Source organism: Lottia gigantea (assembly GCF_000327385.1).
Source record: "Lottia gigantea unplaced genomic scaffold LOTGIsca_172, whole genome shotgun sequence".
Lineage (NCBI taxonomy): Eukaryota > Metazoa > Mollusca > Gastropoda > Lottiidae > Lottia > Lottia gigantea.
In genome coordinates, this window is record NW_008708171.1 from 9,033 (window position 1) to 32,379 (window position 23,347).

General features: G+C 31.8%; 1 protein-coding gene across 1 annotated transcript in view; it reads right to left on the bottom strand.

Moving 5' to 3' along the window:
- Window positions 1-635: 635 nt before the first annotated feature.
- LOTGIDRAFT_141992 (hypothetical protein) overlaps window positions 636-23,347 on the bottom strand; it is a gene marked incomplete at both ends in the record, with an annotated part of 28,471 nt that continues 5,759 nt past the window's right edge. Inside the window, 12 exons of the mRNA XM_009051854.1 lie at window positions 636-788; window positions 1,394-1,516; window positions 1,727-1,987; window positions 4,362-4,547; window positions 5,046-5,138; window positions 6,633-6,778; window positions 8,096-8,396; window positions 9,124-9,339; window positions 9,447-9,536; window positions 9,871-9,990; window positions 10,225-10,337; window positions 10,616-10,859. Coding sequence (XP_009050102.1) covers window positions 636-788; window positions 1,394-1,516; window positions 1,727-1,987; window positions 4,362-4,547; window positions 5,046-5,138; window positions 6,633-6,778; window positions 8,096-8,396; window positions 9,124-9,339; window positions 9,447-9,536; window positions 9,871-9,990; window positions 10,225-10,337; window positions 10,616-10,859 — 2,046 coding nt within the window. The remainder of the gene's footprint in view (window positions 789-1,393; window positions 1,517-1,726; window positions 1,988-4,361; window positions 4,548-5,045; window positions 5,139-6,632; window positions 6,779-8,095; window positions 8,397-9,123; window positions 9,340-9,446; window positions 9,537-9,870; window positions 9,991-10,224; window positions 10,338-10,615; window positions 10,860-23,347) is intronic.

Genomic DNA, 23,347 nt, shown 5'->3' on the forward strand with positions numbered 1-23,347 from the left:
TGTGTTGTAACCTACAAATCAACAAGTCTTTCTGACTAAATTAAATCACTTGATTCTCAATTCTCTTTTTTCAGAAATAATGATTTTGAACAGGTATTTCAAGCAGATTGGTTGGCTTCAACATAAAAGTCTAAGCTAAAAGAAATTTTTCGTAAAATTGCCACATTCCAAACATTTAGCATAAAATCTATAAAAAGTTGCTGCACCCTGGATGACCCAGTTGAAGTTTGTCATGAACAATGTATATTACGACTGAGTGATGCACTTCGGTAGATATCAGAATGTGGAGATAGACCAGAATCTGTATCTGAGCCACTAGATCTCATATCAAACTGAGCTGGACTTCTGTATCTCAGTGATAAGGAACTTGGAGATGATCTGTAGTCAATATTATACTGAAATTAAAATGAAAACCTTGTGATTACTTTTTATCTAATTGGACATGTGAGGATATTATACACATAGGGAAAATTCTTTCAGAACTCCATTCTAACAACTATTTATTATATAAGGTTCTAAGGATTTTCAATGCACTCAGTCAGGAACACTAAAAGCTTCTTTCAATAAGTAGTCACGCACACAAGCATAAAATTCACTTTAGTGTACACAGTATAGACTTGGTGCAGATCAATGACTTACTCAAAGCGAGTTTCATTCCTTTTATATGTATGGTTCCAATATAGTTTTGTTAATTTGGTGCTTACCTTAGTTGCACAGATAAAACATGTTGTGACTATTTTAGCTATAATGTTCATTAAATTTTTAGTTTCTTGGATAGTGCTGTCAACCTAAAAAATATGTTAAGAAAGAAATTCAGTTTATTACAGTGACTTGTGGTACAACAATTAACAATATTTAAATACATCAATATTAAGGAGACTATTTATAACCACCAGGCCTCTTGGGCCTATAAGTCACTTTAATAGAGAACATTATAATCTTGTTAATGAATGTTTCTGACATAATTATAATGAATTGAAATTATTCAATAAAAGGCAAAGGTTTATGTGAACACGCAAAATGATGTTTTACTCTCAATTCAAATGCACTGTTATAAATCGCACATATAATCTTGGAAATTAGAACAGCGTAATTTAGTATCATCCTCCAGATAGTTGAAACCATTAACATTCAACTTACTTCAAAAATGTTAAGTGTTTTCTGTTTAAAGCAACAATAAGTGGCATCAATGTGATAAAAGAATCATGACCTGTAACTCAATTATATTGTGAACATATTCCTACAAAAGATATTCACAAGACACTAAAAGTAGATGTATAAATTCTTGAAAAGGTGCGCATTATATTCACAATTATACAGTAAACTGCGCTATAAATAAAACATTGATTTCAATAATAGAGTCTCAACTAAAACATGGAGTTTCCAAACTCACCTTATTAAAAGTTGGTGTTTTGCCAAATGTGGATGATTTCAGATTAAACAGTATCTGTTGACAACAGACAGGAATGCGTTCTAAATACGTTAATAATTCTTCTTTAACAGGACACACTGGAACCTGAGGGTAAATAATTTTCATGATGTCATAAGTATACAGTGTCTCCACTTTCTGTCATTCGATGATATTTAGAATTTGAAATTAATTGAAAACACAAATTTACAAGGGATAAGTAAACAGAAATATGGCAAAAATGTCCAATGTCCTAAAAACAAACCCCAAAAAAACAACATTAATCAGAATATCATTTAATAACCCCACCCAACTTACCCTCTGAGAAAAATCACGGACAGTTTTATAAAGTTTATTTCCCTCTTCAGCAAAAAATTCAGCTTGAACGAAGAGGTCTTGGGTAGTTCGTAGCGCACCCTCACCACGAGTAAAGAGGTACATAGAGAAGGCCATACTGGACATATTTTTAGCTCTCTTGACAATTTCATTATCTGGTTCCTCCCATTTATCTGTTTCTGCATCCATTTCTGATGTTATTAACTTCATTTCCAATCCTAATTTAGCAATCTTTGCTTGCTCCTGAAAATCATACAATCTCAAATGAAACAAAATATTGGCTATCAAAAGGTGAATTTTATTAATGCTAAGCAAAAACATCAGCTAAGTTCCCCACAAATTTCCTTTCCTTATGATTCGTTTCTGATTTTATCAAATATCGAGTTCTATAAAGTTCTTTTTGCAACACTTTTTTATATCAAGCAATATTTTTAGCAAAATATAGTGGAAAAATTTCATAAAAAATTATTAACAACTCCTAACACAATAAATCCAGTTGTATTACCTCAGCATCCAATCTAGCTGGACGTAATGATCGTGATGTGGTACCATGTTTCTGAAATAAGAAAAATCTCTTTTTGAAGCTCGAGCACACTATTCACTATCCAATCTTAGTAAAAGTGGTGGATGTTTCTCATAAAACAGCATGCTGATACTTAAGGACATCTGGACCTTTCAGAGAACCCACAGAGCAAATGGAGTTGTTTTGCTATCATATTAACATTCTGGATGCTTAATGCCATCATTGCATTGTCATTTTAATTAACACAATCAAAGAGCATAGCATGTTCTTAGAAACTTTATCAAAGTATCTGCTTATGAATAAGAGTTGAAGGAATATAACATTCCATTTCTTTCCCTCATCTGATATTTCACATTTATTATATTTTAAGTTTATATAAGTTTTCAGAAAACAAATAAATGGTGCAAATCTTAAAACATTGTACAATACAAAATATAATGAAAACATGAAATTTGAATGTGTCAGATAATTAAAAGAAATACAATAGATTCATCAGATAAAAAAAAAACATGACAAAAATAGTGGTATACTCATAAAATGGAAGTGCTTGAAAATGACTTAAAGAAAAAAAAGGTAATGCCAAGCCTTATCTATATGTTTATAACAGATCAGCTTTCAGGAAAATGAAATGAAATGGAGTCTTGCGTCCTTCTTTTCTGCACCATGGAAGTTTTGCCAGGACAGTGGCATTAGCCTGCTCTTGTTCGATTTCCATTTTAAGGAGTCTGTAGTACACAGGGCCTCAGTTTATTGTCCCATCCAAACAACTTGATGCCTTTCCCTTTCATGAAAAATCCGAAGGGATCATCTTGACCCATGCCGAGATTGATTCCTGGACTTTCAGGTTAGCGAGCAAGCGTCTAGCTCACTGAGCCACTGCGGCTCCCGTCGGCTTTCAGGAATCATAGAATTCAATATTATGATTCTAAAAATTCTAGATTTCATTAAATCCTTTGTTCCTTCAGGAGAAAAAATTACTTTTATGTAAGCTGAAAACAAGTCTTGAGTCGGTTGTAGAAAGGTGTACAACTTTTGATTCTTAGCAACTCTAAGAAATCTGATGGGGCATTATCAACACTGTAATAATTTTAACCAATCAGCATTCTAATTACTGTACAATATCTTAAAAACAACAATCTCCTGATCTGCTATAAAAATGTAGAAAAAAGCATGGTATTGTCTTTTAACATAGACAAACAACAAAATATGTTGATATTGTGGTTATAACTTACAGAAGATGTTAAGCTCGATACCTAAGATTAAGCAAACATAAAATAAAATACACTATGAAATTCTACTGTTACAAAAACAGATATTAGCTCTTAGGTAAGAACTGTTTCTTTTCTATGGTCACATTCACCAATACCACCAGTCATAACTTACTTAAATATACTTGTACTGCATTCATTAAGATAATGCCAAACCTATAGCCTGAGACCTTTTTTATGCAAATCAAGTTTGACAGATAATATTTGTGTTAATTGGAATGCCATCTTTAAAATAGAACAGATCGTTTAGGAATTGATTAGATGTAAATTTTAGTCAGATTTAAAAAGTACATATTTTTGTATATATACAATTTATGTCCCTTAGAGAACATTCTGATAATAGGCTGAATTTTGTAAATATAAAATATTTCCATTTGTGATATGTCAACTTAAGTAGAGTTGTAATAAATGCAAAATTCTTTAACCAATAGAGTAACCTCTTTCAAACCAATGAGACAAGGAACTACATTTGTAGAGAAAGATTTTTCAACAAGAGCAAAAAAAATGATGTTTACATATGAACATTGCATTATAATAGCAGTATTGATACATTTGGATGTTCCTTCAAAAATATCTCAAACTAGGAATTTTTTTTTCAATTTCTATATATGTCTTTTCAATATATGGCAGGATCTCAAAAAAAGACGACTCGTCTTTTTAACTTTCAAACGTGATTAATTCTGGACAAACATGAATTTGTAGGCTGAAATTTCCATGGTGAGCTGTGAACACTATTACTAAAACTTGGCATTAACTTGTGAAATTATTATACTAGTGATGTAGGCCCACTCATTTGCTCCCTAGATTTGGTTGAAATTATGCTTACCCCGGGTCTTGGTAGTGACAAATAGACGAGTTTATCCATTTTACCCAAACAGACGTCATTGACTTCTTTGACTAGTATGGAGAGATCATTGATCTGGGATTCCCATGCATCGGCAAAAACATCTAAATTCTCTCGAGCTATTTTACTATTGGGATACTGGGCTAATGTCTGTGCTGAATATAATGTCTGAAATTTAAGATCAGAAGAATTTGAAACCATTTTTTCAGAAATTTTTTCAGTACAAAAGACTAATGGTGTTTCTACAGGGGGGCCATCATGTCCAAACCACACCCCTAATCGTCACACTTCCTCAGGGTCATGGTAATACAAGTGAGGAAAATTACGTATCCATAGATAAATATTGTCCAATTAAAATTGGGCCTGGAATCTTTGTAGGAAATCTCAGCCAAACAAATTTAACCACTCATTATGACAATATGTTCGCGAACGTAAACAAAACAAAAGCAGCGTGTCATCAAATGTTTTTATTAATATGAACGATACAGAATAAAGTAAGATGTTCAGTAAAGAATTGAAGCTGAGAGAAAATAAAACCTTTAGAAAGTGGATACAACGTAATCCTATCTCTTCAAACGACTGGTGCCAAATCAATTATGTATTCAGGACATATGACATATTTTCCTTACAATTTGAAGATTAAGACTTAAAAGAATTCTTACTTACCAAAGGACCAATACTATGTATAAATGTATCATTATGCTCTGCTGTTATCACTAGTGGCTCTGTTGTAGCCATGTGTCGAAATAACTTACACACCTGAAACGTATTAGTCAGCAATGGTGAATTCAAAATGTTATCGATTGTTTCGACATTAAAGTGGTTATTCGAGGGTAAACGAATAATGAATATATCTGAAATATCATTCCTAGAGTTCCTTATTTTCTGTAGGAATCAAAATAAATGATTGATAAGATGATTCCATTTTGTATGCTAAATAAATCAAAGACCTTGAAATTAAGCAGAAAATTTTACTAGCAGAGGCAACACAAGATTTTGACTGCAGACAAAATAAACACGACAAAAGAAGAATAAGAATATTAAGAATCAATAGAAAGGAAAATTGTTTATTATATTGTTTCTACAGCACAATGCTAAGTTTAATGGAAATTCCACTGCCATATGTCACATTGCATCATATTTCACATTTCAATTAATGAAATTTTGATGTGAATTGAGATGTCACTAAATTTTCGTGAAAAATTTGCTCAAAATATGACAAGATTTCAGGGGTTTTGGGGAGAAATTTCTGGGGATTTGGGGTGAAATTTCTGTGATATTTTGATAAATTTCACTGAAAAAATTAGTCATAGTTTATTCGAAAAATAAAATCCTACATGATATAGTTGTTCGTGGTCGACTTGACCCCACCGATGATGTAGAGTGATCTAACAGAATTAAATATTCTCATTTTATTAACTGTCTTTGTACTTTATAGTATATAATAGTCTAAAACAATTTACTTTATATACCTGCAGCCATTAATCGCTTTTCTTCATCATTCCAGAAATTTGAAGCAGTCAGAGTTTTTATGATTCTGTATTTTCCACAGACAATTGTCCCAATAATGTTATTTCCGTAAATGTAGTTTACAAGTATTATGAATTTCTTTGTTAGGTCAAAGAAGATTTATAGGATAACCGTTATGATCATCTTTGATTTAGTTCATTGCATATTAGCATCACAATTATTGTAAACATAACTTTAACCCTGTGCCAGTGCCTTATATTGAATAGTAACTTGTTACTCTTCCATCACCCTAATCACTGATATTTCAGTAAAATTTTAATAAAATTTCATTGAAATTTCACTGTCATTTTCACTGGGGAGACAGTGTCAGGGCACAATGTTTTAAGCATTTGAGCAAGCCCAAAATTAACCCCATTTCAATTTGTCTTCAATGGCCTCAGCGTTAATCAAGATTGGTTGAGATTCGATTTCATGATATATTTATATTAAGCTATACATTGATTGTTGGTGCACTGATCTCACATGAGAATATATTACAGTATGCATACTCTATGAATTCTGGCATCTGAGTATTGCATCAATCTGAGATCTTTCTTTTTAGTCCAGATTGACTTCCTTCTTAAGTCAGTAAAAAACCTCTGAGTACTACGACACACTGTATATTCATATTCCCACACAAATAAGACGAAATATTCTGTATAATCAGACATTGATAATCCAACATCAAAGTACATGAAAACAACAAATCATTTGTTTCAATTCTGATGATTAAAAATTTCTTACCTCCTCTATCTGCTCCTGATGTTCATCAAATTTAATAGTTAACTCATCAACATACTCCACCTCACCATTAATACCAGCTCTCTGTAATCCACGTAATAATTCATGATCTTCATTCATTTTAAAAAGGTCTGATGCTTGTTCCATTGCTGTATCTAACAACTAAAATATAGAGTATTTATGTATAATATTTATCTTCTGTTAAGAAATATTACAATGTACACTATTTTTTATTTAAATAATTTTCGGCATATCTATAACATTGACCATTGCACATTTTTCCTAAAATGATAGTTTGTATCTGGATTTGCTTTTAACTGAATAATAATTTTTCTTTGCATTTAAACACAATTAGACACATTTTCAATGTTAGAATTTCAGGAAGAAGGAAATAGGTTGAAACACCTGAATAACATCTTCTTAGATCCAATCTGAGACTTAATCTTATTCCAATAAATTGGGCAAGTGCACAGACAAATAGGTCAAATTTTATTACAGGTGCTAAACCAGAAATATTCAAAGATACAAAGTATGTGGTGCCAATACCAACCTGTTTTCTGAGAGTTTTAGAGGATTCTATTGTTTTTAATATTGCTGTTTCTAATTCTGGTGTACATGACTGACTTCCTTTTGGACTCTACAACATAATCATTACAAATTCATTATAAAGATAAAAAGGTAAATATTCTAATTGTATGAATTAGTCCTAGTAGTTCTAGAAAGCCCACACTCTATTAATGATAATAGCCTTGTGAGCTTTATGAGAGGGCTGTTGAAGGTTGAAGACACAATATTCTATATCAAGATAGTAATAAAATGTTAAAATAATGCTTAGAAGCATGTTTCAATAATTATCTAGTTTAATGGATATATCGTCTAATATAGAGGTTCTATTCTTTAGTCATGGCACCTGGCAAGTCCAACTAATGAATATGTTGACCAAGTTTGAAAATTTTATGTCCATTCTTCGATTCTTTAAATTTTATCCTTTGGCAACAGCTGCTTCATAGGCTGGTCTGGAATTTATCACACAGTTATTCAACTGTTAGAGCAACCGCTGAAGGCCAGACTCAATAACAGATTTTAGTACAGATAAATTACTTTAGTTAATATTTTTACTTTCTGGGACTATCACTTTAACTAAAAGATTATCAACAAAACAAGAGTATATAATTTTGTTTTATTTGTTTCAAATGTCTGATGTACGTGTCATGTTTAGGTGACAGTGTCATGAGCCTCGTGCCACTGTTTACCAGTATCAAATAATCTTACTATTGACATTACAGCCACCCTTAAACTTTAGTCAACTTATCTTATGTCAATACTGATTTTCTATTTGATTGTAAACATACAAATCTTCATCTTTAAGTTCAAAATAAGATAATTAGGCAATCACTGCATTTTAGACTTTGTTTTGGGAGAAATTCAAAATACAATAGAATATTTTCAACAATATTCTTCAATACAAATGAGCTTTATACATTTATACATTTCTTTCCTGAAATTTTGTTGGGATATTCCGCTGACAGCAGAGTAAAAATTGAGCTTGTAAAATATTCTTACCATATTATGGCCAGTTTTTAATAAAGCTTTGAGTTGATTGCGTAGACTGTCGGTTAAGGTGACTATTTTCTCTCTGTTATCATGTGAGGTATAGGGAGAATCTGTGAAGTCTTGGACACCTTCTACCACTGCATCAATTCCAGCCTGGAGCTTCTCTTCTGTTGCTGGTCCAATTAGCGTGATCCTTGTTAACTCTACTTGATCCTACAAAACAGATTTCCATTGGTGCATCAAAACAAGTTTTGCTTCTTTTCAGTCAGTTCACTTTGCAACAGTAGTATTCCATCTTACACTCCCATGCCATATACACATATTATGTGTTAGCATATGTTCACCACTCAGATACTGCCAGGTCATTGTCAAATTCAGGTCTTTCTTCATTCATTGTATTTCTAAATGCAATTACCATAAAAATTGGAATCAAGGAAATGGTATAGTTTATAACCATTTTAGAATGTCCCTTCACTGTAGATGTGAGTCCACACCTAATCAACAGATTTGCTGAACTAAATTAAAGATGGGTTCCCTTATTTTCATTTATGAATTGAAAATGCTATTACTGATATGAATAGAAATTAGAGGTATTCTAATGACTTGGAAGTTTGTCTACATGTCCATAATTAATTCATAATTAGCTAAATTAGAGGAGAATTACCAGCAGAATTCCAATGGGTGACCGATCAAGAAAGGTCCAAAAAGGTTTTTTTTTGTTTATCCAGACTGTACATACATTTATGATTAGTTAAAACACTTAATTATATTATGCAATAAGAACAAAATGATATGATTAAGAATACATGATAATTTATTAGAAACCAAACTAATAGTTTGCTTAATTTGACACTAAAAATTGAGGAAACCCATCTTTAAAGGGATTAGGGGCAAACTAATTGTCATATAAAATCACGTACAATATTTATCTTGTACTAACCTCAAAATCTTTAAAAGCACGACTGGCAGTAGGTTGAGAAGTGTTTAAAGCAATACCAGAATCACCATTAGCTGTAGGAGAGGAGTTTCCATTCATGAAAAAACCTGTACCGTCAGTTACTATATGTTGTAATAAGTCTAAAGCTCTTTTCATTTGTATAAAAACACCATCCCGATTCCGTCTGGCTGCTTGACAATCAGGGTGACGTAGGCAAGTCTAAAATAAAAGAATTGTGAATATATATGAGGTTAATATTTAGAAAATCACAGACTAAGAAGCTAAACAAATATAGCAATCTAACAGCAGCAGTAAATATTTCCTACCTTAGAAGCTGTTAATAACATCATGGTAGATTTTTCTAAAATGGCTCTAGCTGATCCCATCTGGGCACGATGTTTCTCACTTTTTAAATCCTGTAATAAAAACATTAAACACATGAGATTATTATTGTTAAATACATGTCTAATGTCTGCTGCATGACAATAATAAAATCAGTTAGAATCGGAATACATTAGATTCCTGATGTAAAATTAATAATACCATAATCTAATAGGGTTCATTATATATAAATATATTTATATATCCTATTTTTTTTTAAATCTTGAACATTGTATAGAAACTTGGAATGGTTCAAACTGAAATAATACACACACAAATGACACACAAATCAAGAGTACAATCTTTTGTTCAATTCTAAAGTGTTTTCTTCTTATCAAAATTTGTGTGTAGCAGTTAACAGATACTTACATTTTGTCGATCACCAGAGAGATGTGCCAGTTGAACCATGTCGGTACCAAACTGACTGAATGATTTAACAAACTCTGTAAAGCTATTGACTGACTCTACCACTAATAAACTTTGTAGTACCTAAATAGATAGAAATAAATAAAAACATGCAATTACTTTGTAGATTTTTTTTGTCACATTAAAAATGTAAATTTGATATATTTTGTAGTTTGTTCACAAAAATGATATGAAAATACAAAACAACTCTCTTCTAAATTAAAAATGCTTTTGGTTAGTGACTTTTCCTGTATGATACTTGGTGAAAAATAAGTCTTAAAAGGTATGGTAGGGAAAATAAAGGAGCATGCATTATACCTTATCTTTAGCTTGTAACAACTGTTTGACTACAATTCTATCAGCTAACAATAATACTTTAGTAATGGCTGACAATAATTGGCGAGCAGAACGTATCATAGCTGACTTGTCTGCTAAATGTTTAGCTAAAGCATCCATACCATTCTGAATAGGGTGATCTAATCTGGTGGCACTCTCTATGTTACATCCTACAAACAAATAAAAAAAACATTTATATCATGTTGTTAACTTAAACCACCAAAATATTACCATGGAAGTTATTTTTAGCAAAATCTACATTTTCAACATATTCCTTTTTTTTTTCCATGTCATTTTTCTTCAACTACAGATGAAATGATCCAGATACCAGAACTTCATTTTGGAAAGTGTTATTCTTTGTGGTCCTAGCAACATATACTGATTAAATAGACACAAATCTTAATTTGTACACTATTTTCATACTTACCTGCCATTTTAGCTTCAAGGCAAGCATCCAGCATGTCATCTCGTATTTCCACATTTTCATCAGCTATTGACTCTCCTACTACTACAAATCTTTCTACAGCTATATTCACTAACTGTCCAACTTTAACTAAGGCTCGCTGTGACTTCTCACTTACTTTCGTCTTGTCTTTATGATTCACTAAGGTGGTGATCTGAAAAAATATAAGCCAAATCTAATTAAACTGTTGAAAGAAAGTTGGTTGTAATAATTTCAGACAAAATATAATCAATAATAAAATCTTGCAGAGTAATAAAAATCATCCTTGAACATAATTAATGAAAAGCTTCAAAGATTAAATCATATCAGTAGACAATCTGATCTGCTCTGGCAATTTTCTAGTTTGTTACAATTGGTATGCCATCAAAGTTTATAAAACTTCTGGTAAGACATAACTAAATCAATCTAAGATAAACAACTGAGACTATTACAGGAATCTTACATTACATAAATACAACCAAGCAACAAGCAAAAAATACAAGCTGTTTCATTCAAACATTCATTAAGAATGACCTAATCCCAAATGTATAAATTTTCAAGGTATAAAGCAACTCTTTCAAAGCTTTTGTCATTGCAACAAATATTTTCCTAGATCTGCAAAATTCAAAAAAGAAAATCACCAGTGATCTTGGCCTTCCTAAAACCATATCCAAAATTCATAACACCAGATACATAAACAATGAATCACCGATTGAACTCAATCAGTAAGGTGGAAAGTCGGCTTGCAGACTGAGAATCAGAGATACGAGACAATTCCACTGGCACCAAAGAATGAATCATTGTCATAGAATTAACCCTTAAGCTGCCAGTATTGAATAATACAGAGTACAGTCATCAGTTTCACTATCAACATACCCAGAGTCAATTCAAATTAACACAAGGTTAACACAACAGTAAAGTGGTTAATGCAAGGTCCATGCACTCTTTCAAGATAGATAATTTGGCTGTTTTTGACAGTCTGATTGGAGCATTGAAATAAGCAAAGTTAAAAATTTGACTTTAACAGTTCTGCAAAGGTTGGTGTCTTAATATTAATAACAGAATGTTGATTTGACTATCGTTAACAGTTACTCATATTTCTCAGATATCATAACAGTAATAGGCAAAAATGGTCTACTTCACTATCTGTTGGGAAAATAAAACCACAGGTCCCACAATTGCTACACATATTAAACAGACAGACAATACGAATACAACTGTCCTGGTCAATTCCCTCATTGTACATGGTTTAATTGACTACCAGATTGCTAACTTAAGGAGAAAAGGTGAAAGAGTAGATTTTGAATATAGAATCCAAGCTAGTACCAAGGTGTTTCATCAGAGTCATCTCTTTACTCTCTCCTATAATGTCATGATGTCCTTAGACCATAATAATCATATTCTACTAGAAAATAAGTCAATCAGAAAAAAAATCAATTTTTGTCCTGGGATATAATTCTGAATAATATTCACTTGATTTATTCAGAGTATGGTAATCTTTGGCTGTCAGAACCAGGAATATTGTAAATGACAACTGTTCCTTTTGAAACAAACACTAATGATTTCATGCACATAAGAAAAGCAAGAAGGTCTTTATTGTTTTTCAATTCTTTCAATACATGTCAACTTGTTCGGTTGGGTTATCGGAAGAAATTTCTAAATTCTGAAAAGAGTAAGCTCACTCTGCCTTAGCTGACTTGATAAGAAACAATGAGTTGGAGTACCAACTATGTTGTCGGGTCCTGCAGGATTAATGATTAATGATTCTTTATCCTTTTATATGATAATCTTATCAAAAGCAGATTATCACAAAAATCAATGAGGTCAATAAAAGAAGGCAGCTTAAGCACAGGATGACCACATTGATTGTTGATAATACCCATACAACAAGGAGATATAACATAAAGACGTGAGTAAACAAGGTAAGGTGTCCAGTGCAATGTGTCTGACTATATAGATAGTTTCTATGGAATGCATATTTGTGCAGACTACTTAACTAGCCTGTTTTTTTAAGTTAATCCATCATAAAGTGATTCAAGAACCGTGGACCATCTTCAAAAATAGGTAATGCTTAGTATTCTTAAAAGCAATAGGAACACCTGATAAGATCTATATTGATTCCTTAGAAAACCAAATAACAGATCCTTAAAAATTTGAAGAAAAAACTGCAGTGATAACCAACTGAAAGAAGAAGAGAAGACATAGCCATTAAATGTTTTCCGGATTTGGTGATCTCTAGAAATGAAGGAAGAAAGACAATGATTGATTGAATGTAGTTTTATTCTCAAGACATTTAACGTAAGGCCACAAAATATCTTAACTTCGTTGCTCGTCCTGCTTCCAGACAAGAAGACAGCCTAAACAAATATCTGCATTATAACATGACATTACTTACATCCACAAAATAATCAAACAACTTTATCCTTGTCAAGACTAAAGACTTACTCCATTTTGATCACTCAACATAAACAAATCATTAACTAACTTCACTCTAACCAAGATAAAACAGTCCTTATATAATTTCTGGCAGACAAAAGTAATTATTTTTATTTTCTTAATAGATGAAAATTCTCATTGTGTCTTATATCATTGCTCTTTATTTATTCAATCGTGAATTACAGACTTCAAATTTCCAATTGTAATTGTAATGGAAATTTGTCTTGTCATTGAGAAAATTCTGGAGAAGTAATATGTACTTCCTAATGGCTATAGAATTTTTGGTTCACATGTGTATACTTATGTTTGAAATGTCAAGAGACGTAAAACTAGACCCTGACTTAAAATAATCAGTTACAGAGTGTATAAGCCAATCATGTCCCAGTTGAGCTCAAAGTGATCAGTTAGCCATGTTAATGTTAACAAAAAGTTTCAAAGACAATTTGATATCTGTCAATGTCCAGTAGAATCATTCCGCAGTCAGGTAGATTAAGATGTAAATCAGGTGTAAATTTCTATAGGTGGTGAAAAACGTTTGGTGTTCGAACATAAACACCTTAGTCATGTTTATTTCTGATAAATATTTACAGGTTACAGGTTAACTAGAGTCTAAACACATTTCTTTCATCAGCAACAGAAGGCAGGCAGATGAGACTTACCCCAGTTAGCAGCACTTCTGTAAAGGAGACTGGAAAACTTTAAATTGTTTGCCTTGGGAATGAGCAGAAGTGGAAAAGAAAAATTGATCCATTTTTCAGTACAAAATTAGGGAGGTTTATTATCTCCAAGTGGGGATATTCATATTGATATCAATTAGAAATGTCAGAATAGGGCCAACTTTCCAAAGTTTTCTGTTTAAACAAAGCAAAACCCACTTGATTTCTTGAAAGCAGATATGACACAAATGAGGCCAGTCTCATTTTATATATATATTATAATAGTGGCCATTCACTGATCTTCTGATTTTGAGAATGAAAACAAACAAGGAAAATGTGCTATTACTATTGAAAAATAAACAGAGAGTGTTACTATACTACAAGATAAACATGTTAGAATTGTAGAGTACATGTTGTATAAACAAACACTCTGCTAGACAGACTGGCAGCAATCAATTTTCATAAATAAACTACAACAATAACTTAATGAGCTTTAAATGCATAGGTTCCTTATTTTTGGGAGTAAGCCTCACCTTGGTCTCAAAAACAGAAATTGTTCAGTTTAACTAAACAGTAATAGTATTCACAGCTTACAGGCGAAATGTTAGTGTTTCTATCCATACTTATCCATAATTAACCATGTTTGAAAGTTATTTTATCAAGTTAACTTTTTAAGAGCCTCCATTTTAAACTACAATAAAGACTTTATAAATGAAAAATTATTTTACAGAAATGCCATTGGTATTTTCTCTTGTAAACTTTATCAACAAAATATACAACTTTCAGATACCACAATTTTCAGCATTGGGATAAGCTTGTAATCGAAATTTATATAAAGATAGCTTGCCAGGCAAGATAAGATTATGCCCACTACCAGTTGTCAGAAATAATAACAAAGTTTTTAGTGGCTAAATAATTAAATAATGATTTTCAAATAATGTCTCATAGATACATAACTCTGAAACTGTTCATCCAATTATATCCAATTTCGAAATAAACCGTTATCTCATCAATATATAAATTATTACCAAGTTACCAAGATTTGATCAAATCTGTAGTTTCTATCGTGCCTACAAGCTAAATTTGACGCTTTTACTAAGTCAAGGGCAATAACTCTGAACCGTTCACTCTGAGATTGTTACAAATTTCGAATTTGACCGAGATCTCATCAATATATACAAGCATACCATGTTTCATCAAGATCAGATAAAAACTGTAGACTCTATCGTGCCTTTAAGCCTAGGACAATAATTCTGAAACCATTCATCCAACTATTATCAATTTTGAACTTGACCAAGATCTCATCAATATATAAATACGTACCAAGTTTCATCAAGATCACATAAAAACTGTGGTCTCTATTGTACCTACAAGAAATGTGAACGGACAGACGGCTGAAAGTGAAATTTCATAGTAAAGGCCCAAATCAATAAAGATGAAATATAAGAAATGAATAATACCAAATGTCTTAACAGATGTATATAGTAATTAAAATCTATTCTAATGAAATATTTACTATTAATATAACATAGCTACTAACACCTGTTGGTTAATACATCATTAACATATGCCTTAATATCCTGTCTGATACCTTGACCTGCAAATCTTGAGGGCTGGGTATGAGACTGATCAATAATCACAATTATGAATTCATAGCAATTCATGATCATCATCATTATTTTAGTGATAGTGATCTGTGAGCTATCCATACCAATTTACTTTTCTCCCAGTGATCAACTATGGTAAATTATTGTGGGTGATTATTATACTGATGAAATATGATCAACAAAGTTTATAATTAGCTCATGCCAAAAACACTTCACTTGTTTACACAATGTTATCCAATTTATGACTTGCCAAAAATAATATCATTTATTAATATTGACAACTTATCTATTTATAATTACATTGAAATACAGAACTAAAAATAGCATGCACTTATCAATTTGAAATCTTAACTCAAAGCAAAACTTAATACTCATACTCTTATGAGTAAAAACTTTTTTAGCCAAAGTAAATAGATTCAGACAAATGAATTTGTTCCAGAAAAAATCTATCAAAGCAATTAAATGATTCAATGCCTAGGATTCAAGGACAAATAAAGAATTTATAACCAATTTATTCCAATATAGCATTTAATACTTTACACACATTCTAAATGCAGATAGCTATGATACAGTTTCTATGGTAAGCTGTGAACACTATTACTGAATAGCTAACCATGTTCTTTCAAGACCAAATTTCAATGGATCACACAGATTGTGAAGATGTCCCTTTCAGGAACAAATATTTGACCTTAGTCCATGTATGCTAAAAAGCTAAAAGAGACCTATGTCATAGTTAGATATGCCTGGGATGAAATAAGAAATTTACATCTGAAAAGAAGGGAGAAACACAATTCTAAAGTAGTATAGTAAGATTGAAACAGACCTATTATTACTATCCACTTCTAGTGACAAATGACATGTCTATTAAGCCTCATTAAACCATCCACTGACCTCAACAAATCATCATTACTAAGATTAACAACATTTTGCCACAGTTGGATGTTTTATAAAGTGTATACTGTAACTGGCAACTGAATTTGAATTTGTTTTCGAAAGATTTTTTAGTAAATTAGTATATTGCACAGATAATGACCATTTTTGTAGTCTTATTAGGTTGTATTTGGGATTAGGATTATTGATATTGTACATCATCCAGGGAACTACTGCAAATATTTTGAAGAGTGCAAGGTTATGATGTCCACCACTGTAAAATGCTGAAATAGGGTGGCAAAGGCAAATTTGGCTGACAACAGCATCTGTTTGGATATAAAGCAGAAAAACTTTCGGCTTTATATCAATGAAATATTTAATGACCAACTGTGGTCATCTGGTTTTTTTCTAAAATCTCTTCTCAACATTCAATTCCAATTAACTGTAAGCATGGTATTGAATTAAACATTTCAAATGCCATCGACTTTTTATCAAACTACTAACTTCAACAAATTTAATAGATTGAAATCAAAGACTTGTTACAAACTATTTAGATATTTAAAGAAACATGCACCATCTCTTCTACCATTTGGCATCTGCAATTCCTGGAACATGGATTGAATGTATTTGCACTAGTTGGCAAAAATCTAGTTTTCCTGAAACTATATCTCTGACGGGCAATCAAAATAATATTGCTATAAATTGTCTGTGATATACATACAAGGCAATCATACACCATTATAAAATTTAACAGGAGCAAATATACTAACTTCAGTAGAAACCCACCTTTAAAGACATGACAAACTGGGCAAGAAATTAAAACTCTGTAAGATGGAAATCAAGTCAAGATTGAGAAAAATCTTCCAAATTAAGATGAAGCGATTTCCGTTTTGATCAAGGAATATTTCCTGATAATTTAACCAACTCCTGACAACTCACAAGTTAATCAACCAATTTCTCACTTCTGATTCAATTCCTGCGAGACAGAAGCCATTTCAGGATTTCAACAAGAGATTAATGGCCATGAATTTAAAGATTGACATTTTTAAAAGGATAAAAGTCAAATCAGGGAAATTTTAAAACACCTTAATGAATTGTAAACAATCTTCCGTGGTAGGTTTTTAAAAAGCTTTTGAGTGGTGTTTTGTACTTTACCATTCTCAGTAAGTCTCAAACCAGCTGCAGAAACTACTTTCATTTTTAACAATATATATATTGTAGTACAGTATATCCTGCTCACGCGACCACCTTTATTAAGCAATCACCTTCAATATGCGACCACAATAAAATCCCCCCTACGAGTTTTCAATGTAATTAACGTCTGATAAGCGACCACCTTCATTACGCGACCACCGACCGTGTATTTACACTCCCGTGTAATCATATTGAGTCAATTAAGCGACCATGACACTTATTAACTCCCTTGATTAAACATCACGTTGCTTCACACATCGGTGAGATTAATCGAGATTATCGCTAATCGGTCTAAGGATTAATTTTATAGCTTGTTAATGATTAATGTCAGTCTATTATGTATATAAAGATAGCTTGCGTATGGCCCACTGGCAGCTGTCAGAAATAATAAAACAGAAATTATTTATGCTGAATAATTCCACAAAATTTTTTAAAATCAATATCAATAACCCAAATACAACAAACAATTAAATCACACAGCTCTAATCAAGGGCAAAAAACAACTTTTGACGCGTGTTTACAAAGTCAAGGGCAATAACTTAAAAAATGTTCATCAAAAATATCTCTTGTTAGAACTTGTCTGAGATCTTATCAATTCCAATGATCACACCAAGTTTCATCAGAATCGGTTGAAAACTGTGATCAATGATCACACCAAGTTTCATCAGAATCGGTTGAAAACTGTAGCTTCTATTGTGCTCATGAATAAATTTTGACGCGTTTTTACAAAGTCAAGGGCAATAACTCGAAAACCGTACATCAAAAATGCATCAAGTTAGAACTTGTCCGAGATCTTATCAATTCCAATGATCACAACAAGTTTCATCAGAATCGGTTGAAAACTGTAGCTTCAATCCTGCTCACAAACTATTTCCATGCATTTTAACAAAGTCAAGGGCAATAACTCAAATAGAGAAAAACGTCAAGTCAGACACGATATTTCGTTGAAAAATTATCCGATCATCATGAAAATTAATAGGGATCATCTTTATAATGACATTGACACACAAAATAAAAATCAAAAGAATCTGTAAAAAATTGTAGCCTGTAGAGTGAGCACGAGTTGCACAATATAGCTAATAGAGAAAAACGTCAAGTCAGACACGATATTTCGGTGAAAAATTATCCGATCATCACGAAAATCAATAGGGATCATCTTCATAATGACATTGACACACAAAATAAAAATCAAAAGAATCTGTAAAAAATTGTAGCCTGTAGAGTGAGCACGAGTTGCACAATATAGCTAATAGAGAAAAACGTCAAGTCAGACACGATATTTCGGTGAAAAATTATCCGATCATCACGAAAATCAATAGGGATCATCTCCATAACAACATTGACATACAAAATAAAAATCAAAAGAATCCATAAAGAATTGTTGCATGTAGAGTGAGCACGAGCCAAATGTGAAAGGACCGACGGGGTGATTACAATATACGCCCATCTTGCGTGTGGGCGTATAAAAAGGCAGCTAAGCAAGAGCCATTCATTTTCAAAATGCCGAAGCCTACACGTAAAGTTTTAACATTAAATGAAAGGGTCAAGGTCATCAACTTGGCGAAAACCAGGAAAAGTGATCGGAAACGTGTGAAGCGGTTCACCGGCAATGAAGAAATCAACAAATTAACTTGGGAGTTTTTGAAAGATTGTCGCGCCCGGAATGCCGTAGTAAATAGACCATTGTTTAAGGCCAAGGCTTTAAAATTGATACTTTTTGCAATAGAGTTAAAAGGTATGCAGAGGAAAATTCAGAGTTAGGGATGCTGCATACAATTATGGATTTAAAAGATATAACAGTTAATAAAAAAATTAATAGAAGTAACTGACAAACTTCTATACAAGATTTCCTAATTAAAAAAAATGTAAATAATATCTATAATGTTATATTGTTATTTTGTATATTTCTAATACATAGAATGAAATAAAGGAAATAAATGAAATTGTTTCAGATCACTCAATTCTCTCATAAGAGAACACTTCCATTAACAGACCGTTTTTGAATTTTCCCCTGCGTGGTCTCTTAATACAGTTTTTACTGTATATCAATCTTGAATTGGAATGGTGGTTTCACTTTGCATTGTCAATATTCAAATATACTAAAATAATTTCACTGCAAAGTCTTCAGTACTATTTTGATGTTCAAATTCCAATTCTTATATCAAATAACAAATTTTACCTCTAAAGCAAGAAAACAGTAGACTTGGTAATTCCTGCAATATTCCTATAAAGCAATTATTTTCTGGTCAAAAAAATGAAACAGTTAACCATGCATACCATGAGTTAGAATGAAGTTTGAAGGCTTAATGAGGTTTAAATTAAGATAAAAGAAATTGTTCTAAAAGATTCCACAAATTCTCCTTACTTGAAGATAATGTAGTTTTTACTGAAACAACTCTCTAGTCTGTCATAGTAATTATCTCTACTATGTTTTACTATATTAACTATTTATAACTTTAACATAGATTTTTTACAACTCATGTATTAAAGAAAATGTACACCATTTTCTTACAAAATAACCTTTAGAGAAACTGCAACGAAGTGAGGCCCACAAAATGTACACATCGTAATGAGAGTGTATAAAATTCACAATTGGCCTGAAATCTAGATGCCTGAAATCTAGATGCCTATCAAATTAGCTATCCAGACCACAAATTAAGATTCACAGGGCAACAAAATAATTCCAATAGACATAATTACCCCTTGATTTGAATCTTAAGATTAGGTTGATCTAGAAATTACCAAATAATAAAGGAAAAATTTATTTCACAAATCAAGTATAAAATGACATCAGGTGTATCAAAAGAGTGAGCATGTTCATAAACAACTTTATATGTATAAAAGTTCTTGTTCCATGGCCAGTTACAGGGCTTCTAACCACAATGATGAAGAAACTGGAAACACTACTTTAATAATGATGTAAGAAACTAATGACTATGTGAAGAGTTGTTGGTTTATGTGTTTCATGTCATGTTGTTACATATACCAAGGTTGAGATGACATAATTCATAATTCAATACTAATGGGATAATGGTGAAAACAATTCCTACAACTTATAAATAACAAATGAATATTACTATGTTTGTAGATTCAGGGTGAACATACCATTCACATTCAGTGGATCAAAAACCGTCAGTCATACATTTGGTTTAGTAAGTGTATGGGACCAGGTTTTATAGTCCAAACTAATGACAGGATTCTGCAAATATTTTGCACTGAACAATAAATAGGTATTCCCCATTTACAGCATAATGTCAACAAGGCCTTTAGCTATAGGTTACTTTGACTTGATTATATAATAGAGCCAGTGAAAAGAGTTCCAATATAAATATACACACTCCACAGTATATCTATTGAGTAATTAGTTGGTTTAGTAAGGGTAAGCAATGTTATGCAGCGTACACTGGGAGAAATTTGGCCTACTCTTTTTTAATTTTTAACTTCAGGAATCCTTTGTGCAGAAAGCCTGTTGTGTATGGGACCTGGTTTTATAGTCCAGTCTAATGACAGGATTCTGCAAATATTTTTCACAGAACAATAAATAGGTATTCCCCATTTACAGCATAATGTCAACAAGGCCTTTAGCTATAGGTTACTTTGACTTGATTATATAATAGAGCCAGTGAAAAGAGTTCCAATATAAATATACACACTTCACAGTATATCTATTGAGTAATTAGCTCTGTGATAACCCAGTTCTCATCTGAACAATTACAGTCCCGGTTGAATTTGATTTATAAAATAAACAACTAGTCATTCAGTCTGTACAGGATTTTGGCTTGAAAATACAATGGCATTATTTGTAATTATGGCATCATAATCTTGCTGGATCACATGAACCACAGATTCCGACATAGAAATATCAAACACTTATATGCATGAGTATCTAGACTTTTTGAGTGACAAAAGTATTTGACTGGTTGTTTCAATTCAGTTATATTTGATCAAAATATCCGAAAAACAAATAAAAGAATAGAGTCAAAAATCAAAACAAAGTAAAGCTTCAGAGAAAACCCATACCATAGGGATATCCCAATTTATACATGAAACTGATCGTTCATCATTAATTTAATAAGAAACATAAAATATATTAACATCAAACACCATTTATAACATATTAAACACCTCAAGCGTCAAACAGCTTATACACCTATAAATCTATATTATCTTTAATAATCTATTTAATTTACAGAGAGACCTGCTTCATTAATATCTTATAATTATTTTACTTTCAGAGAATCAAAGTTCTATATCCTTTTTCTGCACTCATACAAATTGCATTCTTTCAGATAAATCACTTCCCGATATCAATGTCTCCTAAATGACAAAATATATGTTTCATATCTCAAGTCTTTAGTGCAGCCAATATACAAGAAGACTATTTAAAATGTCCATGAACCAAATAAAAAAAATAAGCTGTGTAGAGACTATTGGAAAGAGTGGAAGAGTTGACAAATTCATTTGCAGAGTAAACATGCCATCACAAAACTCAAAATAGTGAAGCTCATCACTTTGTTTATATCACTGTTTTAGTATTTGCAGGATCGAGTTGAACTTGGCTGGTAACTAATATTATCGATATCCCCGTTTTAATTTATTGAGTAAGTAAGAAATAGCCAAAATGTTTTTTTTACCTATCTTCAGCTCTACTATGATTATCTGCATCATGATGATATATGATATCTCAATCAACGAATGGAATCATGACCTGTACATGCGTTTGGATAACATCAAGTCTATTAAAAAGTAAACACCAAACTGTGATATCAGTGTTATCATAATTTACAAGGTGTTTTCTAGCTCCAATATCACAGTTATCAGACTAATGAAATCATAATGTGATAACCACACAGTAATTCTATATGTAGAGATCCAGTTAGAAATTGAGATGATAAACTCTGCAAGCACTGGCCATGACATATCTTACGAATTTAGATGTGTTCTTTTTCTCAAGTATCAGAGATATTCAGTTTAGTGTGATAATCACACAGTAATTCATTTTATATAGATCAAGTCAGAAGTTTTGGTGATAAGTTTAGCAAGTGCTGGCAAAGGTACATGTATGATAGTATACATCATAATTTTTATCCTTATATGACATGATAAACCTTCTCAAGCATTGATCAGGCACTTGTCAAATACCTTTTTGAGTATCTTTTTTTATATCCCAGTGTATTACCTCTTACCATCATTGGAAAGAATTAATTCTAAAATATTTAAAGTGCATGAGCAGCTAAAATATATTTAAACTGCATGAGCAGCTTCCATTTAAGTTAAATTGCAAATGAAAAAATAATGCCACCAGGGCAACAAAGACATACAAAACCAATTCATCAATCATTTCAATATAGTTTAACCCAAATATCCACATTGCTCTAGTTTTTGTTGCTGATTACCATACTTAAGTAAAGTAAGGCACTAGTCTAGCAGAATGGTATCATTAGCAGTCGTTAAACAAAGCTTTGTATGAGAAATCAGACACTTGGTGAGATTATTCTGAGTAAATACAACCCAGCTGCTAGTGGCCTCCTATTTGTGGACTAATAAGAGTTTCATAACATTAAATACTTCAACATCTTACAAGGAATTTTAACAATTTGAGGTGATACAAATTCTTAGTTTTAGATTCAAAAATTTGTTACAAAATATTCAAACTTATAGAAAATATTTTCCAAATTTGTATCATTATTTTCAAGACAAAATAATGTATAATATATATAATATCAATGTAAGCCCACATTTTAACTTCATCATTTTTAACTTTTTCAGGTCTAGCTGGTATAGTACCTCTGATACAGTTGAGCTAAGATATTTTGATAATAAATAACACCTCCCACCAAGAGACCAGTGTCGACCATCAGGTAACAATTTAAACCACTGATGAAAACAACTAGTAAAAT